This window comes from Bubalus kerabau, chromosome 17, assembly GCF_029407905.1.
Source record: "Bubalus kerabau isolate K-KA32 ecotype Philippines breed swamp buffalo chromosome 17, PCC_UOA_SB_1v2, whole genome shotgun sequence".
Lineage (NCBI taxonomy): Eukaryota > Metazoa > Chordata > Mammalia > Artiodactyla > Bovidae > Bubalus > Bubalus kerabau.
In genome coordinates this window covers 48,008,624-48,035,232 of record NC_073640.1, presented here as the reverse complement: position 1 = coordinate 48,035,232, position 26,609 = coordinate 48,008,624, and the positions used below count along the sequence as shown (strand labels likewise).

Genomic DNA, 26,609 nt, shown 5'->3' with positions numbered 1-26,609 from the left:
TGTATTTCCCAGATGCTCATGCTCCTCAAAGAAAATGTGAACTTTAAAATCGGAAAAAATTATTAGAAGAAAAAAGGAAAAGATGGTGTAAAAGGAAAATCCAAATAGAGTCATTATTGCTAAGAGAGCTCTCTAAAATGGAGCTGGAAGGCCACCGATAAAGTGTAACTTATGCAAGGCTTCCATAAGACCCCCTTATCTGTCTGTAGTGTCTATATCTTCTGGACCCCAAGGGCTTCCCTAGTGGCTCGGACGGTAAAGACTCCTCCTGCAATGTGGGAGACCTGGGCTCAATCCCTGGGTTGGGAAGATCCCCTGGAGAAGGAAATGGCAACCCACTCCATCCAGTGTTCTTGCCTGGAGAATCCCCATGGTCAGAGGAGCCTGGCGGGCTGCAGTCCTTGGGGTCACAGAGAATCAGACACCACTGAGTGACTAAGCACAGCACGGCAGTGAAGTCTGACCTTCTGACCACTCACTGTCCTAATGAAAGCATTCAAAACATCTGCCAGAAATTCAATGCTTATTACCCTTATCCAAATATAACTCATGACAGCCTATCTATCAGACCCTTACCTTAAAACAACTCGTGACCATCATCCCTAAAGGACAACTATTTCCTTTCTTGTGTCAGAGTACAGCCTCATGGCATTTGTCTTCATAAGCCCCTGATTCTCTTCCCTGGAACACTCTTTCCATTATACTCAAATCTGTGTCTTCCGAACTGTAATTTCTTTAAGATTTATTGATTTATTTATTTTTGGGGGCTGCACTGGGTCTTTATTGCTGCACATGGGCTTTCTCTAGTTGCAGTGAGTGGGAGCTACTCTTTGTTGTAATGCATGGGCTTCGCATTGTGATGGCTTCTCTTGTGGGAGGGCATGGGCTCTAGGGTGTGTGTGGACTTCAGGAGCTGCAGAACGTGGGCTCAGTAGTTGTGGCACATGGGCGTCCTTGCTCTGAAACGTGTGGGATCTTCCTGGTCCAGGGGTCAAACAGGTGTCTCTTGTATTGCAAGGCAGAGTCTTAACCACTGGACCATGACTAAAGCCCCAAATTGCAATTCTTATAATGCCAAATACACTCTTTTCTTCTTTGTTTTGTTGGTTGACAATGGAAAACAGAAGAAAATTGCTTTTGACTTCTCTGCTCTTTTTCATCAGTTGATTGGTTGACCAAGCACCCACCAAGCTTGGTCTGTGAGGAGCACTCAGGCTGTGGTTCTGAACCATAAGGTAAAGGAAGGGCCAGGGAACCCAACCATGGCTTGGGTTGGTCGAGGGGCGGGGGGGCACACCCTCGCATAGTACGCTGCTGACGTCCCTTCCCTACCATTGGCCTGCCTCTCATAAACAGACATCCTGCACAGGATGTTCACCTTCCTTCTCCCTCAAGACACGCAGTGGATAGAGCCACCTTCCTTTGCTTCTCTCCTGCCCACAGAACTGCACAGCTAATCCTACTCCTCAGGGCCTTGCTGGTATTTCTATTTTCAGATCTAGATCTTTGACACAGCATTTAAGTGGGTTCACACTGGACTTGTTTTCTCATTTCTTGCTTCCTTAACAATTATGTTACAAACATTATTTCTATTGGATGATGGGGATGCCTCTGCGATCTGTACTCTATTTAGATAAGATCTGATACAAACATGTATAACTAGATTCAAGAACGCATTTGGTTGGAAGCACAAATTGTCTCCACCTAAAAGAAACATGACACCTAAGTCATATCTGAAAATGGCTGTATCAACTGTTTAAAGCAACAATTATACCCCATCATCTCATCAAAGGAGGGTACTCTCTGGCCATTTAAATAAATCCAAAGTGATGTAGTCTGATGTACCTGATATGAGCAGTCTGTATTCTGCTCTAATTGGAGTGAGTGGTCTGAAGTCTGAGGGATTATCTGCCCACAACAGAAGTGCCACAAGGGAACTGGTGATGGCTTCTCCAATATGACAGAGAGGAGGAATCAAAACCTCTCTCTGCAGGGCTTCCCTGGTGGCTCAGTGGTAAAAAAAAAAAAAAAAAAAAAACCCCGCCTGCCAATGCAGGAGACATGGGTTCAATCCCTGATCCGGCAAGATCCACATCTTAGTTGCCATGGAGCAACTAAGCCCATGCACCACAACTACTGAGCCTGTGCTCTAGAGCCCGGGAGATGCAACTACTGAAGCCCACACGTGCCCCAGAGCCTGTGCTCTACAAGAAAAGCCGGCACAACGAGAAGCCCGTGCACCACAACCACAGAGCAGCCCCTGCTTGGTGCAACCAGAGAAAGTCCTTGCAGCAATGAATCCAGCACAGTCATAAATAAATAAATAAAAACAAACAAAAAACCTCTCTCTGCAGGTCCACACCCGGCCTCAGCCCTACAAACCCAGTGTTCCTGAAATATCTATAACCAACACCCTTGCTTTCTTCTACACGGCCAGCCACTTTCCCCAGGTACCTCTCCCCACCTTGGGAAGCAGGGAGAGGGCAAGGAAGCAGTCAAAAACATAAAATCTAAATGGAGAAAGGGGAGATGAGTGGTGGACAGCTGGGTGGAGGGACAATGTCCAGAAGAGACAAAGGGGCAAGAGGTGGAAGTAGATGAGGGTGGGAAAGTGTGGTAGGCTTCAACAGTTCATGTCACAGGGCAGAAGCCTCAAGCAGCTGGAACAGTCCCAGCAGTATGCTCTGTCAGCATTCAGGGACAGCAAAAGTGCAGAGGCTGCAGGGTAATATATGGCTAGCTGCTGCTCACAGCGCTACAGCTGCCTCTCCCTCCAAGAACTCGTCAGGGTCTTCCATAAGATCACCTGCCCGTGGGCTACAGAGGAGCCACGTTCTGAGCTGCCTCTGTGGACACAGGTCACTGACCCTGAAGGGCTAACCAGCCCATAAACGAGAGGTTCTAAATCCTGGCTCCAGACCCATCACAGGTGCCAAAAAGCAAACAGAAACAAGAGCTAATAAACTCTGAGTCAAAATGAGGTAAAAAGACAATTTAAACATTAAAGTTTAATTTATATAAATAAAAGGAAATGCACTACTTAAATAATAATTCATCTGGGTCCTCTTGGATAATACAAAATTCTTCCATGGGCGCCTGATCATTTTGAGGCCAGCAACTCTTCTCACATGTGTAAATTAGAATGGTTCCGAATTCCACAGAAAGATCTGAAAAATACAACATAATCAGGATTCCAATAAAGAGAAAGTGTTAGGAGATACACTCAATATTCAGTTTGCTTAGTCAATATAGCCCAGATACTGGAACAAGGCTGCTTGGGTTCAAACCCAGCTCTACCACCTAGTGATTTCACCTCTATGATATTATTATGTATTTATCATGATGATAAGATTGCTGTGTGGAGTAAATAAGCTAGTACAAATAAGATACTTGGAACAGAGCCTGGCATATCTTGAGTGTTATCTGTAAAGCAAAAAGGTTAAGCAGAAGAAGCTAATAGGAAGGAGAAGGATTGCTCAATATCAAGATAACTGATGTTGCCATAGGCAGTGGTTTTACCTTACAAGCTGAAAAAATAATTACTTAAGGCAAAAACAGTGCTCATTAGCACTCAGTCACAATACAGTCACAGTATTCCTATAGAAAGTGACTGCTGATTAAAAAAAAAAAAAACAGATAAGCAAAATATACTTTTAAAATATGGTACTTCCCAGGTGGTCCAGTGGTTAAAACTCTGTGCTTCCACTGCAGGGGGCACAGGTTCAATCCCTGGTTGAGGAACTAAGATCTTGCATCCTGCGTGATGTGGCCAAATCCAGACTATTTGACATTGAAGATCATTTTAAAATGTCATACTAACAGAACACTACGTCCAAGAAAGGATAAAGGCAAAAAGCAGAAAATAGGTAAGAATATAGAAATGTATCAATGCATGGAGCCAGGAGAATGGCATCAAGAGAACGTGAGTAATAAGAAAGCCTGTTGATATCAGAATAGGAAAACAGGAGTCAACAGGATGAGTTGAGCAACTGGTTTGGAGCAGCAAAGGAAAAATGTAGGCAGGGCCTCCCTGGTGGCTCAGTGGTAAAGAATCTGCCTGCCAATGCAGGGGACACGGGTCCAATCCCCAGGTCAGGAAGATCCCACATGCTGCAGAGCAACTAAGCTGGTGAGGCAGTTATTGAGCCTGTGCTCTAGAGTGTGGGAGCCACAGCTACTGAAGCCCATGTGCTGCAGCTACTGATGCCCGAGCACCCTAGAGCCCATGCTGCGCAACTGGAGAAGCCACTGCCAAAGAAGCCCTGTATACTGCAACTAGAGAGGAGCTCCCACTTGGCACAACTAGAGAAAAGCCCATGCAGCGACAAAGACCCAGCAAAGCCAAAAATAAATAAATAAATAAAAATTAAAAAAAAAAAAATGTAGGCAGTTGGGCCTTCCCTGGTGGTCCAGTGCTAAAGACTCCGTGCTCCCAGTGCAGAGGGCCTGGGTTCGATTTCTGGTCGGGGAACTAGATCCCACATGTTACAACTAAAGAGATAGCATGCTGCATACCACAACAAAAAGATAGAAGATTCTTCATGCTGCAACTAAGACCTGGAGCAGCCAAATAAATAAATATATAAATAAATATATATATATTAAATGTAGGTGGTGATAATGGAAAGAAAGTCAAAGACAGTCCCAAAAAAGGGTAAAATAGAGCTGATTTTGAAGAAATAACCTGGTGAATTTGAGAAAATTCCCAACTAAAATGCATAACAGGCAGTTTGTAGAGGGCATGAGAAGGCTGCAGCCTCAGTAATAGTAACCAGCAGGAGAGGAAAGAAGGAGATGCAAAGAATCAGAATAAAATATGAAATAGCTGAGTATTATACATGAACCCAGAGACCTCCCACAGTGGGGACTGAAGGGTGGGGAGGAGAAAGAGGCATATGGAGATCAAAACAGTCCCATTACACATGTAATGAAAAAATAGCAGCAACCACAAGAAACAGAAAAGACAGGTGAAATCTAGTTACAGGTAGAAAGGAAAGGCTTCCAAGAAGTTCAATGAATGCAGAGGGAAAGAGAAAAGATGTTATCGTGGAGTTGAGAAGAGAAAGGTGACCCAACCAACTGGTGTTGCTTCTACAGAAAAGCTACAAACTCAACAGAAAAGACATTCAGGGGAATTCTCTGGTAGGCTGGTGGTTAGAACTCCTCACTTTCACTGCTGAGGGTGTGGGTTCAACCCCTGGCTGGGGAACTGAGATCCTGCAAGCCGCACGGCATGGCCAACTTAAAAAGAAAGAAACAAAACAGAAGAAAAACTAAATATGCAGGTCCGAAGACCCATCCAATCCCATGACAAACAAAACTGTATGGGACTTCCCTGATGGTTCAGTGGCTAAGACTCTGCCCTCTCAACAGGAGGCCAGGGTTCAATCCCTGGTCAGGGAACTAGATTCCACATGCCTCAACTAAAAGTTCTCATGATGCAGCTAATGGTCCTGCATGCCACAACAAAAATCGAAGCTCTTTCATGCCATACCTAAGACCTAGTGCAGCTAAAATAAGTAAATAAGAATTACAGAACAATGGGACTGCAAGACCTGTTAGTTCACTGACTGGACTTCATGGATAAAGAAAGTTCTATGGTGTCAGTGTTAGTTACAAAGGGTGGAGGGGCATCAGTGCACCCTTAGACTTCCACAAAGCAACATTCAATGCCAAAAGATATCTATATGATCGTGAAAGATCTCAGGGATTTTCAGAAAAACGTACTTCTAGTGAGGTCCAGCCATGGGAGATGACAGGAGGTACCAGATAAAAGGGCTAGTGGGGCCCTCACTATTAGAAGGTGACAGCATGGGGTTTACCAACTTTTGAAGAAAGAAAGTGGGGCTTAATAACTTTACATATAAGTTGTCCTTCAACTAGAAAGGCAGACTAGTTAGAGCTCATACCTGCGAGCCCTCTTTGAGGCAATTACATGGTGGAATCCAACTAGGAGAGAACAGCATAAAGAATTCACAGGCTAAACAGCTATGAGAATTATGTTTCCAGAATACAGACTGATAACCTTAATAAAGCAAAACTGATACTAAAATATGTGGAGATGGAGTAGGGTAAACATTTCCTTATCTATTAAAGGGTCAAATACAAACTATTTAAAATGGAAATATGGAATGAATATAATTTTCTTAATTTCAGAGGATCTTTTAGAAACTAGGGCCTCTTTTAATAAAGAACCCATTACCTAAAAAGTCCAGCAGCTCCTTCACTTACACTTAATTTTTCTTATGTTAAATTTTCATGAATTTATTCTAGTACTTTAGTATTACTAAATCTTTTCCTTTTTAGAAAAAAAATTTCTAGTCATACATCTATTTTAACTTTCTGTCTGCATTTATGTCAAGAATGATGACTGGAATGATCCTACACATGTGCTAATAATGGTGATTTCCAAGGTTTACCAGATATTTACAGAAAATCTCCAATAGAAAACTCAGGGATCAAAACAAGCAGAGAAAAAAAGGTAAACTGCAGAAAATAGAAAATGCAGGAAACAAGTAAAAATTTAAAAAATAGAACACATCCCAAAGATATGAAAGAAGATACTAAACTCATAAAAACAAACCAAAAAAGGGGACCTTATAAAAAGGTTTATATCCTATGAGTCAATGAGATTTATCCCAAGAATGAAAAGATGTTTAAACATACCAAAATCAGTGTAATATGCCACATTAATAGAATCAATAGAATTATGATATCTCAACTGATGCAGAAAAAAGCATTTGATAAAATTCAATACCCTGTAGTGATAAAAATCACTCAGTAAATGAGGAACAGAAGGTAAATTCTTCAATCTGAAAAAGGCCATATACATGAAACACTCACAGTTAACATAATACTCAATGGTGAAAAACTAAAAGCTATTCCCCTAAGACCAGGAACAAGACAAGGATGCCCACTTGTGCAACTTATATTCAATGAAGAAGATCTATACAAAGCAATGGGACAAGAAAAAGAAATAAAAGGCATCCAAATCAGAAAGGAGGAAGTAAAATTATCTCTATTGATCTGATCTTTTTTCCAAGAATGCTTGTTTTTGTCTCTGTACTTACATTTCCACACTAACAGAACAAAATCAAATTATCTACAACTCAAATATTGTTATTAGAATAATGATAACAGAATCTGAGCACAAACAGTTTTTCATCTTGATGTTTTCAAATAAGAATTGTTTAAAAAATATGTAGAACTCATCAGTTCCTAAGATGGTTACTAGAAAGTGATGATTTTTCTTTTTTTTTTTTTTTTTTTTGGTGGCACCTCAGGACTAGTGGAACTTCCTTGACTTAGGACTGAACTTGCACTCCCTGCAACGGAAGTGGGGAGTTTTAACCAATGGACCAGGAGGGAAGCCCCTGAAAGTAACAAATTGAAAGAAACTGAAATAGTAGTCTCCCAAGTTATTTTAGTTGTTGCTATATTTTGTCTTAGAAATAAGTTACCTCTTTGAAAAATTATACTAAGATCAAACCCTGAAATGCTTTTCAATGTAGTAAAATTTACATGTTATTATAATGTCCATATAGCTAATGATGTAGGTAAAGATAAACAGTGATCTCTTCTTATGTGTTTTTAGGGCTTCCCTGGTAGCTCAGCTAGTAAAGAATCCGCCTGCAATGCAGGAGACCTGGGTTCGATCCCCGGGTTGAGAAGATTCCCTGGAGAAGGGAAAGGCTACCCACTCCAGTGTTCTGGCTTGGAGAATTCCAAGGACTGTATAGTCCCTGGGGTTGCAAAGAGTCAGACACAACTGAGCAACTTTCAGTTTCACTTTCTTATGGGTTTAATGCAATTCAAAGAATATGTAAAATGGTCCTAAGAAATCAGGTTAAATTGAAATATAAATTTAAGTTGGGAATATAAAAAGCAAACAATTTTCCTTGCTTTTGATGGTGTACGAGAAGTAGCCCATGTGACAATGATGTCACATGACGAAGTGTGTTCATGTTAAGAACACTTCCATCACCACAGAGGAAAGATTTACTGATTGTACTGAAATAAAAGAAAAAATGTACATGATGCTTCTTAGGTAATTATTGATAAACTGGAAAAAGATAACGTTGACATAAGAAAGCCCATCATCATGAGTGACTCGCTCATTATACATGAGTGACTATGGCAGCTGTGCAAAGAGGCAGAAGCCATTATTCCTCAACTGTGTATGATTGCGCCAAACGTGTGCCTTGGTTAGCTCATAATCTTAACAGACAAAATTTCTGCTCCTAAAATTAAATCACAATAACCTTTAAAATACTGTACAATGGATAAACATGTTTTGTGAATTCAGTAAGTATTTTCATGTCTGTTCTAAAACGTACTTTAAATACACATATGAATACTAAGTGGTTATAAAAATCAAATGTAATCAGTCACTAGTCCATGTAAAATACCTGTATTTAGAAAATAGTAATATGTATATGTGTATATCTATGTACATGTATATATGTGTACATATATATATATATATGTATATGAAGCACTAAGTCATCTCAGTGGTGTCTGACTCTTTACAACTAAGCAAGGATACTGGAGTGGGTCGCCATGCCCTTCTCCAGGGGATCTTCCCGACCCAGGGATTGAACCCAAGTCTCTAGGTCTCCTGCATTGGCAGGTGGGTTCTTAACCACTAGCACCACCTGGGAAGCCCCATAAAATATATATTAGGAAATACAGATGATCTGATATTATATGTAGAAAATCCTAACGAATCCACAGCAAAAAACTTGGTTCTGAACAGTTTTCTGTTGTTTTTATATTATCCTTCAAGGCTCTGCCCTAGCCTTTATTCTTTCCTTTCTTCTGTGAGTTTTGGTTGGTTGGTCTTCTTTTTCTAGTTCCTTAAGGTAAACAATTAGGTCACTGATTTGAGATTTTTCTTTGTTTTCAACATATGTGTTTACAGCTCTTAAGATGACATGGTTAGGGACTTCCCTGGTAGTCCAGTGGTCAGGATTCCATGTTTCCGCTGCAGGGGGCACAGGTTCCATCCCTGGGCGGGGAACTAAGATCCCACATGCTGCACAGTGCAGCCAAAAAAATAAAGAAATGAAGACCCAGGGATGCCATTCAGAGGATATACCCAAAAAAACTAAAAACAGTGACTCAAATGTATCTGTATACCAATGTTCCCAGCAGCATTACTCATAGTAGCCAAAAGATGGAAAGCCCCACCACCAAGTTAAAAAATTTTTAAAATCTGTATTATACAGTGAAATCTGTATATCATGAAAGAACTATAAAAAGGAAAGAAATTTTGATACATGCTACAACATGAGCCCTGAAAACATTATGATAAATGAAATGAGCCAGACACAAAAGGATGAATATCATATGATTCCACTTATGTCAGGTATCTAGAATAGGCAAATTCAGAGACAGAAACAGACAGAATAGAGGTTACCAGCAACTAGGGGAAGAGAAAATAAGCTGGGGCGGGGGTGGGGCTCATTCTTTTAGGGGAGGGGTACCCTTTCACTTTTCACTTTCATTCATTGGAGAAGGAAATGGCAACCCACTCCAGTGTTCTTGCCTGGAGAATCCCAGGAACGGGGGAGCCTGGTGGGCTGCCATCTATGGGGTTGCACAGAGTTGGACACGACTGAAGCGACTTAGCAGCAGCAACAGCAGAGTAGTTAATCGGAGAAGGCAATGGCACCCCTCTCCAGTACTCTTGCCTGGAAAATCCCATGGACGGAGGACCCTGGTAGGCTGCAGTCCATGGGGTCGCTAAGAGTCAGACACGACTGAGCGACTTCACTTTTACTTTTCACTTTCCTGCACTAGAGAAGGAAATGGCAACCCACTACAGTGTTCTTGCCTGGAGAATCCCAGGGACAGGGGAGCCTGGTGGGCTGCCGTCTATGGGGTCACACAGAGTCGGACACGACTGAAGTGACTTAGCAGCAGCAGCAGAGTAGTTAATGACTACAGATTGATTTTTTTGTTTGGAATAACAAAAAAGTTCTGGGAATAAAATAGTAGTGACAGTTACATAAGACTGTGAATATATTTAATATCACTAAATTATACACTTAAAGAAATGGCTAAAATGGTCAATTTTTAAGTATGTGTATTTTATAACACATTTTTTCAAAATATCAATTATATTTAAACATATTAATACTAGCAGCAAACATCAGAAACTTAAATTTTTAAAATGCCATTTACAATAGCATAAAAAAGCATTTAACACATAGAGACAAAACTGAAAAAAGATATGCAAGACTCTACACTGAAAAGTATAAGACTCTATTGCAAGAAAAAAGAGAACCTAAATAAATAGAGAGACATACTAGGCACATGGATTGGAAGACTCAACATTGTTAAGACATCAATTCTCCTCGATCTGATCCAGAGAACCAACGCAATACCTAACAAAATCCCAGAAAGTCTTATACTTTTTTTAAGAAGTTGAGGAAATAGCAACCCACTCCAGTATTCTTGCCTGCAGAATCCCAAGGACAGAGGAGCCTGGCAGGCTGCAATCCATGGGGTTGCCAAGAGTCAAACATGACTGAGTGACTGAGCATGCACATATAGAATGGCTAACTTATTGGACAGCTCAGTTAAAGAATTAAGAAATAAAATGCAATTTTAAAAAAACCCACAGAAATGCAAATGATCTGGAAGAGTCAAAATATTTTTGAAAAGGAAGAATAAAGCTGAAAGACTGATACAACCAAGTTACAAATCCAACACTTTGGCCACGTGATAAGAAAAATCGACTCACTGGAAAAGACCCTGATGCTGGGAAAGAGTGAAGGCAAAAGCAGAAGGGAGCAGCAGAGGGTGAGATGGTCAGATAACATCATGGACTCAACGGACATGAATCTGAGCAAACTCTGGGAGACAGTGAAGGACATGGGAGCCTGACATGCTGCAGTCCATGGGGTCGCAAAGGGTCAAACATGACGTAGTGACTAAACAACAACAACAAATCTTACAAAGCTACAGTGGTCAAGATAGTGTGGCAGTGGTGTCAAAACAGAAAAACAGATTAATGGAACAGAATGCAGAATAAAGAGTACAGAAACAAATTAACACATATATGGACAACCAATATTCAACAAAGGTAAAAGATACTTGAGCAGAGAAAGAAGACTCTTATCAATAAGTGGTGCTGAAACAACTGGATATTCACATGGAAAAGAAGGAACTTGAACCATACCTCATACCATATATAAAATTTAACTCAAAACGGACATAAATCTAAATGTAAAACTAGAAACAAAACTTGTGTCCTTGGGCTAAGCAATCATTTCTTAGACAAGATATCACAATCATAATTCATATAAGAAAAGATTGATAAATTGTGCTTCAAAATTAAAAACTGTTTTTAAAAGGACAGTTTAGAGGATAAAAAGACAAGTCAGTACTTTATGGAAGGGGGGGAAAAAGGCACTGTTTTCAAGTGGACAAACCTAAAATACCAGCCAACATCAACCATCAATGTTTAAAGAGGCACCCTTGATAGGATGAGTGACATGAAGAAAATGGCACTTTACCCCACACCCCATGATTTTCTTCTCAATAATCTGTAGTCTCATTCTAATTATGAGAAAAAAAATCAGATGAATTCCAAGAGGGGCATCTTACAAAACAAGTGACCAGTACTCCCACAAATTGTCAAAGTCATCAAAAATGAGGAAGTCCTGGGATGTCTCTGGTGGTCCAGTGGCTAAGACTCCACACTCACAATGCAGGGGGTGCAGGTCTGATCCCTGGTCAGGGAACTAGATCCCACATTCTACAGCTAAAAATCCCACATGCTGCAACAAAGACCCGGTGCAGCCAAATAAATAAATAAATATTTCTTTAAAAAAAATCTTGCTTACGAAAAAATGAGGATGTCTGAATTTTCATCACAGGCAAGAGACACACTAAGTGATCTCCTGGATGGGCTTTTGGGTATTAGGTAAAAACTAAGGAAATCTAAATAAACTATGGACTTTAGTTAATAATGTATTAATATTGGCTTATTAATTATAACAAAAGTACTGTATTAGTATAAATTTATTTTAATAAAGGGGAAACTGGACGTGAGGTATATGGGAATTCTAGGTACTTATTTCGCAATTTCTCTGTAAATTGAAAGCTTCTAAAGAATAAAGTCTACACTAAAAAAAAAAAAGAAAAAAACCCAAAAATAAAAATTGGCAAGCTAGACTTAGAGAAAATACTTGTACATTATATACCAGATGAAGGACTTGTATCCAGAATACATACAAAACTCTCAGAATTCAGTAAGAAGACAAACAACCCAATTTTTAGAAAGAGAAAATGATTAGAACAGACACTTCACCAGAGAAAACATATAGTGATAAATCAGCACATGAAAATGATGCTCAAAATCATTAGTTATTAGAGAAACGCAAATGAAAACCATGCGATGTCGCTACACACTTGTGAGACTGAAATGAACAAGACCTAGATACTTAACCCAAAAGCCTATGTCCATACAAAGGCCTGTACACAAATGTTCAAAGCAACTTTATTTATACTAGCCCCGAATGGAAGCAACAAATATGTCTCCTAAAAATAATTCTGATTTCCCAAATTTTCTGTAATGCTTATATTTTATAAGGAAACAAAGATGAAACACTAGGCTTTCATTTTAAAAACTAATCCCAAATTAGTGCCAGAAACCCACAAACTCAAATAAATAAAGGGCCTTTTACCTAAATTAGCACTTCTGAGCATGCTGACCAGTGCTGGCATAAGCTGAAACTCAAATATCCTTCGGGCTCCACAGTGGCTGCAGGGTGGGAGCTCAGTGACTTCTGATGTAGGGCAGGTCAAAAACAGTGGTTCTCCACTCCAGGAGTACCTAGAATAAAAAGAAAAAGAATGCTGAATTAGGGCCACATACAAGTCACATGTTAACATCCAAGACTACACTTTATCAATTTTGTTTCTTTCTTGGAGAATATCCAGAGCAAAACCAGATAGCAAAGAAAATCCAAAGGCCCAGAAAACTAGCTGCAAGGCTGGAAATGATAGCAAGACATCTGAATTCTTATCAATGCTTGATTTAAAGTCTAGATGAAGGCACTAAAGCTAATATTGAACTGAATTTAACTAAAACTGCAACAAAGCCCAGACTCTGCTCAATTGTGGATTGAGACTCAGCTCCCCACAGTTCTGGCCTTACAGAAGAAGGGGTGTGCACCCCTAAGGGATGAGTATCAACTTCAGTATCTATTGTCCTCCAACATATAGTTTCCAGTAAATATTTTTTTAAGTTACTAGATATGCAAAGAAGCAGAAAAAACTAACCCATAAAGAAAATAAATACATGGAAAGCCATAGCCAAAATGATGAACTTTTCGGACACACTTTATGCTTTTAAAATTTTCATTGAAGTATAGCTGATTTACAATGGGTGTTTAACTTCTGCTGTACAGCAAAGTGACTCAGTTGTACATATAAATACTCTTTTTCTTTCTTTTCCATTATGGTTTATCACAGGATACTGATTACAGTTCCCTGTGCCATACAATAGGACCCTGATGGACAATATTTTTAAAACCACCACCAGATTAAGTCTCTCACTTCAACCACTCTTGTCATCAATGTACTTTAATATCTGCAGATTCAGTTATTTCATTTTGGGGAAAATATCCTATTTTATCTTTGAGTATTGTTTTGGATCCATTTGTTGAGTTCTCTTCTTTGGACACCTGTTATTTTTATAGCAGTTATATTTATCCACCTTCCAAGATGCTGCTGCTGCTGCTAAGTTGCTTCAGTCGTGTCCGACTCTGTGCGACCTCATAGACGGCAGCCCACCAGGCTCCCCCGTCCCTGGGATTCTCCAGGCAAGAACACCGGAGTGGGTTGCCATTTCCTTCTCCAATGTATGAAAGTAAAAAGTGAAAGTAAAGTCGCTCAGTCGTGTCCAGCTCTTAGCGACCCCATGGACTGCGGCCCACCAGCGTCCTCCATCCATGGGATTTTCCAGGCAAGAGTACTGGAGTGGGGTGCCATTGCCTTCTCCGACCTTCCAAGATAGCACCTTCTAATTACTTTGTCTTTTTGTTCAGCATTCATGAGATTTTTGAAACTCTCTTCACATCAGTACTTTGATCTGCAGCCAAGTTGACTATTTCTAAATTTATTAGATATGCAATGTGTGGCTTGATTTCTTTAGCAATTCAACTTCCCTTGGCATCTTATTTTCTCAACTTTGAGCTCTTGGTTTTAGTGAACACATTGTCTTACAAAGTTTGTCTGTATCCTGAAAACTCTGCTGGGAATTATGTGTTCCTCAGATTATCTTTTCTTCCAGATATGGTTCTTGGCGCATTTTTGTATGCACTATTCATTTCTCTAATTTTACTGCCAACAGTATGATTACATGGGTGGCCTGCCACTTTTCAGCTAGTTCATGCCTCAAGAGGGCAACTCTGTTTAGACCACCTGTTTGTTCCAAAACAATGTGTGGGTTTTCTTACTGACTTCCTGTCAATCTCACATCAGAGGTCTGTTCTTTTCCCCTTCTCCAAACACATTTTTCATTTCTTGTACTCTTCTGTAGGTGAATCGGGGTGGGGGTAGAGTTCTGTAAGACTCAATGCAATCTACTAGAACACCTGGGCTTCATTTTTACTGAGATAGTGTAAAATGTCTTACATGTTGGGGGATCCCACTCTAATGGGCAAGAAATTGCCCTTGACTTCTTTATTATTTCTGTATCGTATCATGGAACCCAACTTTTGCTTCTGAGAGACAATTCCTAATTCCCTGTATCTTAATCCGCACCACACCCAGTTGTGTGGCCAAAAGCCCTACAGCAGAAGATACAGATTCTTCTCCTGTTTGCTTCTTTCCAGATTCAACATTATTACCACAATTCTCAGGATGCTGTGGACTTATCAGTGTATTTTCAAGAAGTGAGAGAAGAAGGTTGAATGGCTAGAACTCACACTAATGGTACAGAAATGTACCTTCCTCTGTGAAAAGAAAGTTAACTATATAAATAAATACATGTGAAGCACCCAGAACTGTATTCGACTTTTAGTGATATCACATCCTGGATTGCCACTTTTGAGTTTTATGGTATTAAATTTCTTTCCTTATTTCAATGCAGATGGAAGGGATTTTCTTTTTAAAGTTTGTTTTTTTCTACTTTATTTTTGGCTGATTTTTACTTTTTATATTCACTGTAACCAGGTATTAGGATAGAGAGACCATGTGATTTTACTCTGACCACTGTATCTAGACCCATTTTTCCACGTTTTCCCTGTGTTGTCATTTTTATATACTATAACCTGCTGGATATGTCATTTCCTCTGAGAGCCTCTGTGACATCCTATTTAGAATAGTTATGTTTTATTTTCCTCATTTATCACTTGTGAAAATCACACAATGTATCTTTTTATTTTTAAACTCTCTCACTAGAAGGTAAAATCTATAAAAACAAGGACTTTGTGTCATTTTCTGTTGTACCTGCAGCATCTGTAACAGCACCTAACATCTGGCGTAGACTCAGTAAATATTAGCTGAATGAATGAACGTGCTCACTGAATCCTTCCAAACATCCTACGAAGTAGGCATTAGGCCCATTTTACAGAAGAGTAAATAGTCATCTGCCCCAAGGCCAAGTCTTCTAAGACCAAAACCAAGGTTCTTTTCATCCCTACCATGTTTGAAAATGTACCGGTATCACAAATACCTACTATATGTAAGCACTATGCTTTGCATGAGAATAATACACTGTCCTCACTGCCAAAGATTATGAATACATAAGTACACCAATACTATTAAGAGATCCTTATAGATCTCTGCTTCCCCAAAACAGCATAGTGGGTTTCAAACAACAAACAGTATTTATGGATGTTGTACAGAGTATTTTCATCATCACCTCATTTAGTTCCCAGAGGGATCCTATGAAATAGGTAGTTGTAGTATCATCCTCATTTTGGAGACAAGGCACTAAGGATAAGAAAGGTTAAGTGAATTGCCCATGGACCTTCAACTAGAAATCAAAAACCCAGGCCCTGAACTTCCAAAATCTCTTATTCAACATCCTCTGGGCAGTTGTTACTCATTACAAAGTATTATGGCTTCGGTATAAGAAACTTGTAAAGTAGAATGTGCAAGGGAAATAAAACCAAAACTACTATAACAAAGATTTAGTTTCAAAGATGTAAATCAAATTGACAAAGACACACTCTATAGTCTAAGAACAATCAAGACTCCACTCCCCAAATAACACCCTCCGAAATCCCCATCTCTAGCACTGCATCAACACTCATCCAATTTCACAAGCCAGAAGCTCAAAACCACTTTGTTGCCTTCCAATCTTTTACTCTCATATCCAAGGGTCACCAAGAACTGCCATTATACAAATATCTCCCAAACTCATTCCCTGTTTCCCACATCCTCTGCCTTGATCCAAAACCTTATACCATCTCTCACCTGGATTCCTTGAATCTCGAGTGATTGTATCACTCCCCTGGCATCCACTGGCTACAGAATAAAATACAAATTCTTTAGTAAGAAATGGATTGAAAACATACCTAATCCATGCCAGTTCTAGACACCAAGTCTGGGGAGTACCCAGTCTGTCAAGGAGGACAACAAGGGTGTGTGTCCTAAAGGAGGTCAAGGTGTGGAGCTGTGGGAGGCAAGAACCAAGCTGTTCTCACTTCAGACACCATGGTGTCCAGCCCACTGGCTTGCCCCTATCCCGCCATGATGCACTTGGCTATCGTTTTCCTTCATCAGTTACTTCTGTGACGCAAAGCATCCTTGGCCTTTATCCTACAGGGTATGGGCTAGGGGCTCCACGTGTGTCTCCCGCATGGTGCCTTTCCTGATGAACAGGCAAAGGCCCCTGGTCCCTCCTCTGGGTTGCTGGCACACTTGTTCACATCTCCGTTGGGCACCTATCATAGCATATAGTGTCCTGTCTCCTCTGACCAGACCAGGTACTCTTGTGGCCAGCACCAAGAGCGGTTGTTATTGGACCAACTCCAAGCCCAGCACACAATAACTCAGCCCTGTAGGAGGAGAGGATCAGTGTGAGCATTGAGTCTCATCAGTGAAGAGGCCCCTCCCAAAGGGTGGTCTCCACCTAAGAATTACTGCCACTACTGAGGGGCTTGAAGGTTTCATAATTTGGGCATGTTTTCAACACAGCATCTCTAGTTGTCATGCCTAATTAAAGTAAGGAGAAATAAAGTGAATTATCATCAATAAAATTAGGATGCCAAGAATCAAGAGTAAAGTCTGACTTTGTACTTGGGAGTAAAAACTACAGTCGAACAATATATATCAAGAACCTTTAAACTTCAAAATTTCAATCCTCAATTTCACTCCTAGAACTAGCTTAGACAGAAATCACTACGACATTCCAGGAGTTGTGAACAGGATGCACACTGCAGCACTGATCTGTGCAAAACTGAAACAAACCAGATGGAAACAATCAAACACCCAACAATACTGCCACAAGCAAAGTCAAAAAACAAACAGGCCCAGAAAATAAATCATGATGATTTTAATCATGTAAAATTAATCATCACAATCTCTCTAATATAGAAAAAGTTCCTAAAAATCAAAAGGAACAAGAACTTATGGAAAAATGGGTAAAGGTTATGAATAGACAATAGGGAGGCCAAAAAGGTTTCTGTAAGATGTTACAGAAAAATCTGAACAAACTTTTGGCCCACCCAACAGAAGTAATTCCACAACACAGAGGAAGATATTCATAAGAAAAAAATCAGGTAAAATTATACCAAGATGCCCGTTTTCACCGTGAATTGACAGAAATACAAAAGCATGAACCTCACCCTGCTGGCAAGGCCATCGGAAAACAGGCACTTATAGGTTGCCAGTAGGAATTAAAGATCATATATTGCCAGCTGGAATTAAAAATCCAATGGGAGAAAACTGGGTGCTAGCAATTAAAACCACAATTGCATAAACCCTTCTGCTTAATTATGCCACTTCAGGAAATGCATCCTAGAGAAATACTTGCTCACTAAAAGTCCATCAACAAGTAAAATGGACATGGGACAACAGTAACTTTTTTTTTTTAATATAGTTCTTAATGTTCTGAAAAGATACAATAATAGATAATAGCACAGTTGAAAAACCAGGAAACAGAATGTTTCTTGAATGCTTTCCTGTGATTAAAAAAAAAAAGCAAAGTAACATGTAACATTTGCTTTGACATTCATAAAGAAATTACATAAGCACACACAGGAACTAACAACAGTGATGACCTGAGTAGATATGAATAGTAGGAAAGGAATTATTCCATTATATTTATACATATATGCATATGTACATACTTCTATGTTTTTGAGTCTTAAAAATGTGTTTTACCTATTGAATATTTAAATTTAAAACAGAAGAGGGGGCGGGGAGGGAGGCAAAAAAAATAATAATAAAATAAAACATAAGAAAATCACTTGGAAGAATTTTTAATACATAGGGAAACCCTCAATACCAACGAATGTTTATGAAAAGAGAATAGCTATATTCCATGACCCCAATTCACAACAATAAAAGAATACACACAATACCTACTTACACATATACATCCAGATACGTAAAAAATAACTAAACTTAATACACTAAAATCTTAGCTTCTTGGTTTGGGGAATATTGTGGATTTTGGTTTTCTTGTTCTACTTTTCTGTGTTTTCCTAACTAACGCACATTACTTTTATCACCAAGAAAAACAATAAAAGGAAATGTGCCTTTACCTTAAAATCTGCTCCTGACAAGCAGCAATTCTCTTCATGAATTTGTAAAACATCTTATCCCCACTTTTAATTACAGTCTTCTCATATTTTTCATCACCATCACTAGACAGACTAAAAAGAAAAGCAGAAAACACTTTTGTGTGTCTACATTCAGAGAATTACTGTATTTAGAACAGTAGACAGGGAATTCCCAGATAGTCCACTAGTTAGGACTCCACATTCTCACTGCTGAGGGCCCAGATTGAATCCCTGGTTGCAGAACTAAAATCCCACAAGCTGCTCTGGGCGGCCTAAATAAATAAATGAGTTTTTAAAAAAGAAAAGAGTACACAATTTTTAAAAACTTTACCACAGTAAAATATACGTACATAACTTAAAAATTTAACACTTTATAACGAATAACAGTAACCCCCTGCCCAACTTTCTCCCAAGCCCTGCTTCTTAGCCATTTTCAACACTGGATAATTATTTGCAATGTAAAAAGTCATCATGGGGCTCCCCTGGTGGTCCCATGGTTAAGAATCCGCCCTGCAGTGCAGGGGATGCTGGTTCAATCCATGGTCCAGGAAGATTCCCCCGTATCTCACGACAACTAAGCCCATGCACCACAACTACTGAGCCCAGACTCTAGAGTCCCGGCTCCGCAATAAGAGAAGCCACTGCAATGAGAAGCCTGCACGTTCCAAGTACAGAGTAGCCCCGACTCGTCGCAACTAGAGAAAGCCTGTGTACAGCAACGAAGACTCAGGGCGGCCAAAAATAAAACAAATAAATAAACAAAATAAAAAGTCATATACCCACTGGCTCTTGTCATGTCTTTCTCCGTTATGGAGTATTTTCAAACACCAACACGCCTGTAGGTGTGTCGGACCTGAAAAAGTTCTGCCTGAAAAAGTATCCCCAGTTTTGAGGATAAAACCAAAGAGTACCCACTCTGGAAGCCTCCTGATCAAACCACCTCTCAAACTCAACAGCACACACACTCACCTTTGGGAAAGCAACTGTTCCATATCAACTCCTTCTCTCTGCTGATACTCCCTCAGAAGGCTCTGAGCATGGTCCAGACTGACGAAGTCCGTGTAGTCATCCTCATTGACGACACAGATGTAATAGGGCAGGAACTGCGGCACCGTAGGAAGCAAGGCCGGCCCTTCCCCAGGAGGTGCAGGAGGAGCAACACCTGGGACAATATCCTGCAGGCGGAGGTCCTGGAGCTGGGAGGTCCAGTCTCTGTCCTTGGCATTGCTCGAATCATTTCCAAAATCCGAGATAGGCTGCAGTGGAGACGCTTCCTCACTGTCACTTCCCCAGTCATCTGCACCTTCACACCAATCCTCAGCTGTGAGGCCATTTTCCTGTTTCTGGAAAAATACCCAGCGAATGAGGTTCAAGCACACTGTTCCCTTGGCTTCCTGAGCCACCTAATCCTTCACCTTCCTGAAGGAACCTTACTTAACATCTGCCCCTCCCACTCCAGCACCTCATGGTTTACTCAAAAGCATGTTGGAGGTGAGGAATGTTGTGTTTCCTTTTCAGGGGCACTGTGGCAGATATACTATGGTGGTTTCTTCAACACCGCTTTCAGTTGTGCTTCATATACTACAGAAGCTGGTAAGAAAGAACTACATTTCCCAGACTCCTAAGCAGCTAGGGTTCTAGATACGGTCAGGGGGTCTGCTCATAAGGAACACTAGAGAGACAAACTTGACAGAATGAAGTAGAAAGAGTGACCATGAAGCAAAAGGCAGCTGGTATGTAGATGGAGACAGAGCAAGGCTCTGGAGTCAACAGTTCTGACAAGGGCAACTTCATCAGAATACATCTGGGCTTCCAGACTGCATGAGAGGTGTCATGGCAGCTCCCTGACAGGACAGTTCTGAGGAGTATAGTTCTGCTGGTCACTCCTGGAGTAATTTCCTCCAGCCTATCTAGTAAGATAAGGAAAAACTTAACTTTAAATCAGTCTCAGCTACAAAAAGTCAAAACGCTTTTCTATTATCTGCAATTGAACCCCAAGAAATATAGGCAAACACCACCTTTTTATTCCTATTATTGCTAGCACAATGCTTCGCACACATTAAGAACTCAAGAGAATATATAAAGCAACATTTATTGGGAAAGAAAAGCTGGATTTTGTTCTGCAGTCCTATCTTTGCAGGCAGTCCATGGGGTCGCAAAGAGACACGATTTAGCGACTAAACAACAACAATATGATAGTCACAACTGCGTTACCTGAGCGTCCTGAGTCTCTTTCTCTCTCATCTGCAGGCACTGGGAGCGGAACACCTTCCAACTTCATAGTAAAGAAAAACCGCGGTGAGGACTGCATCGCCAACTGCCGGAGGGCTGGCCAGTCCCCTCCCGGTGCAGCTGGCGCGGCCGCCGCTCCCGCCCACTCGGCATAAATCCCGTGGGCAGCTCCGCTACTTCCCCGCCTACCTGCGCGCCCCGCCGCTACCGCACTCAGGGCGAGGGCAAGCGAACACTTGCAGGAGTCGATGAAAAGGGGAGCCTTCCAGCGGGCAGTACACCTGCACCACGAGAGCAAGCGGCTGCCGGCACAGTTCACACACCGGCCTCGGGGCTGCCACAGCGGGCAGGGCGTCCTGAGGACAAGAAAGGCGCTCAGACCCTGACTTTGTCCAGGGACCTCGCCCACTCCCTCACCCCGTAGCCCAACACCAGCTCCAGCCGACCCCGGCTCCCGCGCCCCACCTCACCGGAACGCCGCCCAGCTTGCTTGCGGTCCAGGCGCTCGGCCCCGTGAGACGGCCGTGCACTGCAGCATCTCGAAGCCCGAGCAGTACGGGCTTCTGAACAGCCGCCATGACGACAGGGAGAACACGTGAAGAGGAGGGCTACGGCAGCCGAAAGGGTGCGCCTCTCTGCGCATGCGCTTCGCTGACTCCTGTGGGACAGCCCCGCCCCTCCTAGACCTTTTGGGCGATGTAATTTGGAGTTCTAATATGACCAACCTGGATAGCATATTCAAAAGTAGAGACATTACACTGCCAACAAAGGTCCGTCTAGTCAAGGCTATGGTTTTTCCAGTGGTCATGTATGGATGTGAGAGTTGGACTGTGAAGAAAGCTGAGCGCCGAAGAATTGATGCTCTTGAACTGTGGTGTTGGAGAAGACTCTTCAGAGTCCCTTGGACTGCAAGGAGATCGGTCCTGGGTGTTCTTTGGAAGGAATGATGCTAAAGCTGAAACTCCAAAACTTTGGCACCTCATGCGAAGAGTTGACTCATTGGAAAAGACTCTGATGCTGGGAGGGATTAGGGGCAGGAGGAGAAGGGGATGACAGAGGATGAGATGGCTAGATGGCATCACCGACTCAATGGACGTGAGTTTGAGTGAACTCTGGGAGTTGGTGATGGACAGGGAGGCCTGGCGTGCTGCGATTCATGGGGTCGCAAAGAGTCGGATACGACTGAGCGACTGAACTGAAGTTCAATATCCTGGATTCCAGATGTTTTTTTTTTCCCCCTGGTAATGCGCCGCGAAAGGAAGTAGGTACCATCTACCGTGAGGTATCTTGCCGAGAAGTTTTATCTAAAATCAGGGGGGACTTCCCTGGCGGTCTGGTGGCTCTGACTCCGAGCTTCCAATGTAGTGGGCGGGGTTCGATCCCTGGTAAATTCCACTTGCCCAAGGAGCAGCCCCCCCAAAATTTGGAGGGGAATAGCACTCTCCTAAACAAACCCCACCCCACCCCACCCCCGGAAAAAAGAAAAAAAAGAGAGTCCTAAATTTTTAGAGAAAAAAATGTATAAAGTATTAGTCCTTCAGTTGTGTCTCTTTGCGACCCATGAACTGTAGCCCACCAGGCTCCTCTGTCCATGGAACTGTCCAGGGAAGAATATTGCAGTGGGTTGCCATTTCCTTCTCCAGGGGATCTTCCTGACCCAGGGATCAAAGCCCAGTCTCCTGCATTGCAGGCAGATTCTTTATTATCTGAGCCACCAGGGAAGCCCACGTTTTTTAGACACATCGAAATGCCTATACTGTAGATGAAATGATATATCTGGGGGTTGGTACGTGATGGTAGGGGTTCGTAGATGAAATAAAATTGGCCCTGGATTGATAATTGTTCGAGTTTGGTGTGAGGCACAGGGTGGTCTGTTATGCTATTTGAATTTTTTATGTTCGAGTTTTTCCATAATAAAAATTTTAAGATGCCTGTGGCACACCCAGGGGAATTTTAAAAAGGTAGTGCTAAGTGAAAGAAGCTAGATACAAAAGGCCACATTCTGGAACAGGTAACTTTGTAGTCAAATCGATGCTTGCCAGAATTTGGGTTCAGGCAGCAGAGATTGACCACACAAGGGTCCAGAACTTGGGGTGATGAAAATGCTATAGATCTCACTTGTGCTGGCTACATGACTGCATAGAATTGTCAGAACTGTACACCAAAGGAAGATGAATTTTACTCTATGTAAATTACACCTCAATAAATTGGACTTAAAAAAAGCATGTTGCAGAAGTACTATTTCAGGCTTTTTACCATGGTGTGTTAAAAAAATAAAGACACAGGTGCCTCCTTTTGTTTGACTCCAGCCCTAGTGAGAACTTGGAGCTGAAACCTGGTTTACTCCTAGTTTATTACTGCCAATCTGATGGCTTTACAGGTACTGTGAAGTCCAGTCTTGCTGTTCTCATCAGGTCTATCCAAAATGGTTGGATGACTTGGTAGATACTTGTTATTTTAGCTAAATGTTTCCCAGGATACATTTCTAAATTACTGCAATAAGAAACAAACTTCAAAATTCTTTCTGGGGATTTCTCTGGTGGTCCAGCGGTTAAGACTCTGTGCTTCTACTGCAGGAGGCACGAGTCCAATCCCTGGTCAGGGAACTAAGATCCACATGCTCCCCCCAAAAAAATTTTTTTTAAGTATTCTTATTCTTGCTAACATAGCAAGATCTCCTCCAGCAAAAGGCCACTTTCTGGAAAAGGTAAACTTTTTCTCATCAAATTGATGGTTGCCAGTTACTGAGCTCTCTCCAATGTCATCTGATTATATCATAACACTACCTATTACAGCCTCTCCATCAACGTGTGATCACAGCATGAAGGCTTATTACTTAAGAGGAATTTTTAATATGTGAATTACTACCGCATTCCAGAATTCCAGAAGCAATTTAAAAGCAATCTAACACTGGCATTATTGTAAAGTCCTTGGGAAGAGTCCTTGCATGTGTGAGACTTGGAAGTGTCTGACTTAATTCATGATTTTGTAGGGTTTGGGCCTCCTGACAAACTCACAGAAATCATCAAATGATGATACAGTTGGTATTTGAGGAAATACAAAATGAAGATGTTGAACAGTTTCAGTCTCACCCAAAGAGCTGTTTGTGATGGTTAATTTTACATGTCAACTTAACCGGGCTAAAGAATGGCCAGATAGCTGGTAAAAACATATTTTCTCTGTCCGTGAAGGTGCTTCAGAAGAGAATAGCGCTTGAATTGGTAGACTGAATAAAGATCTGCCCTCTATAATGTGAGTGGGCATTCTCCAGTCTACTGAGAGCTCAAAAAGAACAAAACGATGGAGAAAAGATGAGTTTTCTCTCCTTCTTGAGCCAGGACAACCATCTTCTTCTGCCCTTGCACATCAGAGCTCCTGGCTCTCAAGCCTTCAGACTCTGGACCTTAACATCAGTGGCCTCTTCATTTTCATGCCTTCAGGGTCAAACTGAATTATGCCCCTGGTTTTCCTGAGTCTCCAGCTTGTAGACAGCATATTGTGGGATTTCTCACCCTCCATAATCATGTAAGCCTCCTCTCATAAGAAATCTCCTCGTTCACCTATATAGAAATATACAGACACATCCTATTGGTTCTGCTCCTCTGGAGAACTCATATACTATTCAAGACTCGCAACAACTGGCAGCCACAGAGTGGACGCTGTGAGATGACAGTGGCAGTGATGAGCAAAAAACCAGGTAGGGCCGAGGGACATGTGGCCAACTGGTGTTTTCCAGGTCCTCTTCCTCCTGACATGAGACGGCAGCTGGCCTAGAACTCAGGGGTCTCACTGCTACAAGATCCTTTGTGCGAAACCAAGTCAGCCTGAGACAGTCTGCCACCAGAATTTTCCTCTCTCCAAGTGTTTTGTGTGTGCTTGCTCTTTTGTAAGAGAGAAAGTGCCTTTGCTGGGGCTATAGCTCACTTTTCATCAGCTGTATTAAGAAAGGAGGTGGGTCAGCAGGGGTTTCAACAGAGCTTGAGTGTTGAAGAGCCTCTATCACTTCTGCAAAAGTGGGGAGAGAAGTGGACATTCACTCTGGGAATAAAAAAAGAATCTCATTTCACCAATAGGAAGATGAGAAGTGGTGACAATTTCTATTATTTTAGGTGGACATTTGCACCTATATGGTCACTCTACAATCAGGGTATTCCTCCCTTTCATGGGTGGTTTGTCCTGACTTCTCCCTGTTTGGAGGAAGGAATATGACCAACCTAGTTCAGTTCAGTCGCTCAAGTCGTGTCTGACTCTTTGCGACCCCATGAATCGCAGCACACCAGGCCTCCCTGTCCATCACCAACTCCCGGAGTTCACTCCAACTCACATTCATCGAGTCGGTGATGCCATCCAGCCGTCTCATCCTCTGTCATCCCCTTCTCCTCCTGCCCCCAATTCCTCCCAGCATCAGTCTTTTCCAATGAGTCAGCTCTTCACAGGACAACTCAAATCCAGGCAGCCCAGAAGATGGGGTCAAGGCCACCATGATGACAGGGTCGAGGGCAGCAGGGCCTTAGGAGGCGAAGTGTGTCATAGTCTAGGGTGTACGTCTGGAAAGCTCAGCCTCTAGCCTGCCCATTGGTTCTGCTCATTTTTTTAAAAAATCTTATTTTTGGCTTATTTTGGGCTTCCCTTGTGGCTCAGCTGGTGAAGAATCTGCCTGCAATGCAGGCACCTGGGTTCAATCCCTGGGTTGGAAAGATACCCTGGAGAAGGGAAAGGCTACTCACTCCAGTATTCTGGCCTGGAGAATTCCATGGACTGTATAGTCCATGGGGTCACAAAGAGTCGGACATGACTGAGCGACTTGCACTTTACTTCACTTCATTTTTGGCTCTGCTGGATCTTCGTTGCCACTCCAAGTCTTTCTCCAGTTGCAGTGAGCTGGGGCTACTCTTTAGTGATGCACAGGCTTCTTACTGAGGTGGTTTCTGCTGTTGGACACAGGCTCTAGGGCGCTCAGGCTCAGTAGTTGTGGCTCCTGGGCTCTCGAGTTTAGACTCAGTAGTTGTGGTGCATGGGCCTAGTTGCCCCATGGCATGTGGAATCTTCCTGGACCAGGGACTGAACCCATGTCCCCTGCATTGGCAGGCAGATTTTTAACCACTGGACATGGAAAGTCCTATCAATTCTTTAAATGAAATTCCTTTTCAGCTAAGTTGGCCAGAAGTATTATTTAATCTTGAACAGAAGTACCTTAAATAGAAGATAAAAGAGCAGTTTGTTCAAAATTCCTTTTTTTTCAATGTCTACCTTATAAAAGGAAAGAATTACTTGAGCACCTGGCCAGGAGTTAGCAGTCACTCTTGATCTGGGCCAGGAATCCACCCAAAAGAGACAAAATCTCACTGTGGTTTTAAAAACCGTTCAGCAAATGGAAGGATACAGTCCCTCCAAAGCCACAGAGGTGAGCAGTGTAAGAAGACAGAGAAGAGATCCAGCTGCAGAGGCCAAGCTGCCCTTGAGACATGGACAGTGCTCCGCTGCACCCACTCTCTTCTCAAGGGACCATCTTCCAGTGTGGATCTGCTCACCAATTACAGTCAAGCCTCAGTCAAGGCAACCACTCTTCCTACCGGGCACCTTGACTTCTGCAGAGAGCCCATCTCACGACAAAGAGGCTAAGCCCAT

At 41.8% G+C, this 26,609-nt stretch overlaps 1 protein-coding gene across 1 annotated transcript; it reads right to left on the bottom strand.

The window, feature by feature from the left end:
• Positions 1-2,993: 2,993 nt before the first annotated feature.
• Positions 2,994-21,621, bottom strand: PDCD2L (programmed cell death 2 like). Its single transcript, XM_055551896.1, has 7 exons — positions 21,452-21,621; positions 21,171-21,337; positions 20,964-21,024; positions 19,719-20,092; positions 18,732-18,842; positions 12,696-12,844; positions 2,994-3,167 (listed from the first exon to the last, which is right to left on the bottom strand). Exons 1-7 carry the CDS (start codon positions 21,557-21,559, stop codon positions 3,037-3,039), a joined length of 1,101 nt encoding a protein of 366 aa, XP_055407871.1. The 5' UTR covers positions 21,560-21,621; the 3' UTR covers positions 2,994-3,036.
• Positions 21,622-26,609: the final 4,988 nt, after the last annotated feature.